This window comes from Rhyacophila brunnea, unplaced genomic scaffold, assembly GCF_057557595.1.
Source record: "Rhyacophila brunnea isolate RB1 unplaced genomic scaffold, BYU_Rbru_1.0 scaffold_22, whole genome shotgun sequence".
NCBI classification, from domain to species: domain Eukaryota; kingdom Metazoa; phylum Arthropoda; class Insecta; order Trichoptera; family Rhyacophilidae; genus Rhyacophila; species Rhyacophila brunnea.
This window is the reverse complement of record NW_028232882.1, coordinates 37,531,082-37,533,559: the sequence shown is the minus strand read 5'-3', so window position 1 is coordinate 37,533,559 and position 2,478 is coordinate 37,531,082. Positions and strand designations below refer to the sequence as shown.

At 39.8% G+C, this 2,478-nt stretch overlaps 2 protein-coding genes across 2 annotated transcripts; both read left to right on the top strand.

The window, feature by feature from the left end:
* The first annotated feature begins 265 nt into the window (after nucleotides 1-265).
* On the top strand, nucleotides 266-1,021 carry LOC147070529 (uncharacterized). Its single transcript, XM_085949547.1, has one exon. The coding sequence runs from the start codon at nucleotides 266-268 to the stop codon at nucleotides 1,019-1,021; it is 756 nt and encodes a 251-aa protein (XP_085805673.1).
* Nucleotides 1,022-1,520: 499 nt separating this feature from the next.
* Nucleotides 1,521-2,078, top strand: LOC147070528 (uncharacterized). The gene has a single exon (XM_085949546.1). It carries the CDS (start codon nucleotides 1,521-1,523, stop codon nucleotides 2,076-2,078), a length of 558 nt encoding a protein of 185 aa, XP_085805672.1.
* Nucleotides 2,079-2,478: the final 400 nt, after the last annotated feature.

Here is a 2,478-nt window from a genome sequence, read left to right as displayed (position 1 = left end):
TCCAACTGACAGAACATATGAAAACAAAATACACTACACAGAACTACCCCACCCAGGCACCAGACACCTTGAAAACATAGAACACACAGAAACCACCGACCACAACGCACTCACTGAACACAACGAAACGGGTTTGGAGATCTACACAGACGGCAGCCGCATCGATGAAAAAGTAGGGGCAGCCTTTGTCGTTTACAAAGGTGGAGCATTTATTACAAAACGAAAGTTAAGGCTTGAAAGCTAATGCACTGTTTTTCAGGCAGAAATGCTAGCCATCAGAGAATCCCTCGATTGGACACTGGTTAATTCCAGCAAACATCACCCCACCGAGGTGATCATATACTCTGACAGCCAATCCAGTCTTGTAGCTCTCCAAAACCCTTCATCGACACACCCACTCGTAAGAGCCAGCCTGACATTATGCTCACTCCTGAGAAACATAAACATCACCCCCAGGTTCATCTGGATAAGGAGTCACATTGGCATAGCCGGAAACGAAGAGGCAGACAAATACGCAAAACAAGCCACCACAGACAAAAGACCCACCACTTACACGAAATTCCCTCTCACGTTCGCAAAGAGGAAATTAGAAGATGACACCACATATCTATGGAACAAAAGATACACTGAATCCACCACTGGATCGACAACAAAAATATTCATACCAGACATAAACTCAGGAAAACACTTCACACACAACACCACACTCAATCATGAACTCACACAAATGCTGACGGGCCACGGGGCAATGAGAGCCTACCTGAAAAGGTTTAAACTGAGAGCCGACGACCACTGTCCATGCGATGGAGTCGTGTCTCAGACAGTCAAACACATATTGGCCGATTGTCCTATACTTGAGAAAGAAAGGTGGACCCTCGGGGTACAGTGCCACCAGCAAAACATCACAATAGACTTATCAAAACCAGACAAAATACTCAACAACAAAACAACACGAAAACTATTCACTGAATACCTAACAAAAGCGATCAAAAAATTAAAGACAGTAAACGGAGGGACATAAACACAAACACAACACAACACAGAAGGCACACACCCTCACAGTCTCATATCAATATAATGTATACTATTATTTTACTCTGTTATAATAACCAAAATTATTTCTGTGCTTTTTATATCATTAATTAACACATCTTTATTATTATTTATATTTTATATATCTCTGTATTTTTATCTCATTACTCTAACACAAATTTTTATATATGCTTTTCTTTTCTTTTATATTTTATACTTTAATATGTTATATATCTCTGTACTTTTTTTCTTTAACTTTTTACTTTAACACATATTTTAATATTCTTTATATTTTATATTTTCTTTATGTTTACAATACTGTGCTTAACTGTAAATTATGTAAATGAAATATGAATAATGTAATACTTAAGTAATAACCCTTGTACGAAAAAGCAAGGAATTCAATAAACGAATTTAAAAAAAAAAAAAAACCTAACCTAACCTAACCTAACCCCGCCAAACCCACATGGGGTGCGTCGCCGGGGGTTATGCAGCAAATATATTTAGGTGCTGTCGAGCCTCTGATAACGTACGCTTCCAGCGTGTGGGCGGACGCGGTAAAGAAAAAAGTCAACCGTAAGAAACTGAACTCCATTCAAAGACAAATTGCCATCAGATCCTGCAAAGGATACAAAACAATCTTTCTAGTTTCTGCTCAGGTCTTAAGCGGCTACATGCCACTTGACCTGAGGATCAAGCAGCTTGCAGAAGCATATGAGGTAAAGAAGACTCTCACCCTGCAGGACTTGCCGCAAGACAGAGTCTACCAGGGAACCGGAGACTTTTTCTCACTCCCTCATCCCTCAGAACGCAACCGGATTGACCATCGATACTATGATCAGACTCTGCCTGAGGCAACGCAGAATGAGCTGAGAATCTTCACTGATGGCAGTCTCTTGAACGGCAAAGTGGGTGCAGCATTTGTACCTTACGATGGCGTGAGAGAGTTGCCGTCGAGAAAGATCAAACTCGACGACATCTGCTCAGTGTTTCAGGCAGAACTCTTGGCGATCCGAGAAGCTTTGAGCCAGAATAAAAACTCATAGTCGGAAAATGGTCCATATATTGTTCATGTTCACAAAAGTTTACAAAAGTTCACAATGGTTCATTATATTATAATTATTAGTGTTCAAAAAGTTCATATTATTCACATAATGTTCGAAGCACGGTATACGGTCATCCGTCAAAGATAAAGTACATTAACACTCGTTACAAAGAAATATTAATTCGAAGAAAAATTTCACAATTGTCCAAAAGGTATCAAGAAGTCACCACTATTAAGCTTAGATTGACAGTCAGGTTCATGCGACCCGATGGGCGGCAGATCAAAGTCAAAGAAGATTCGGGGCCTCCGTTGAGGAACCACTGTACGAAATTATACTTCTCGCTCGAAAATATTAAAGTACCGGATAGGTATTTATGTTCGAAAATTATTCGCGAAATTTT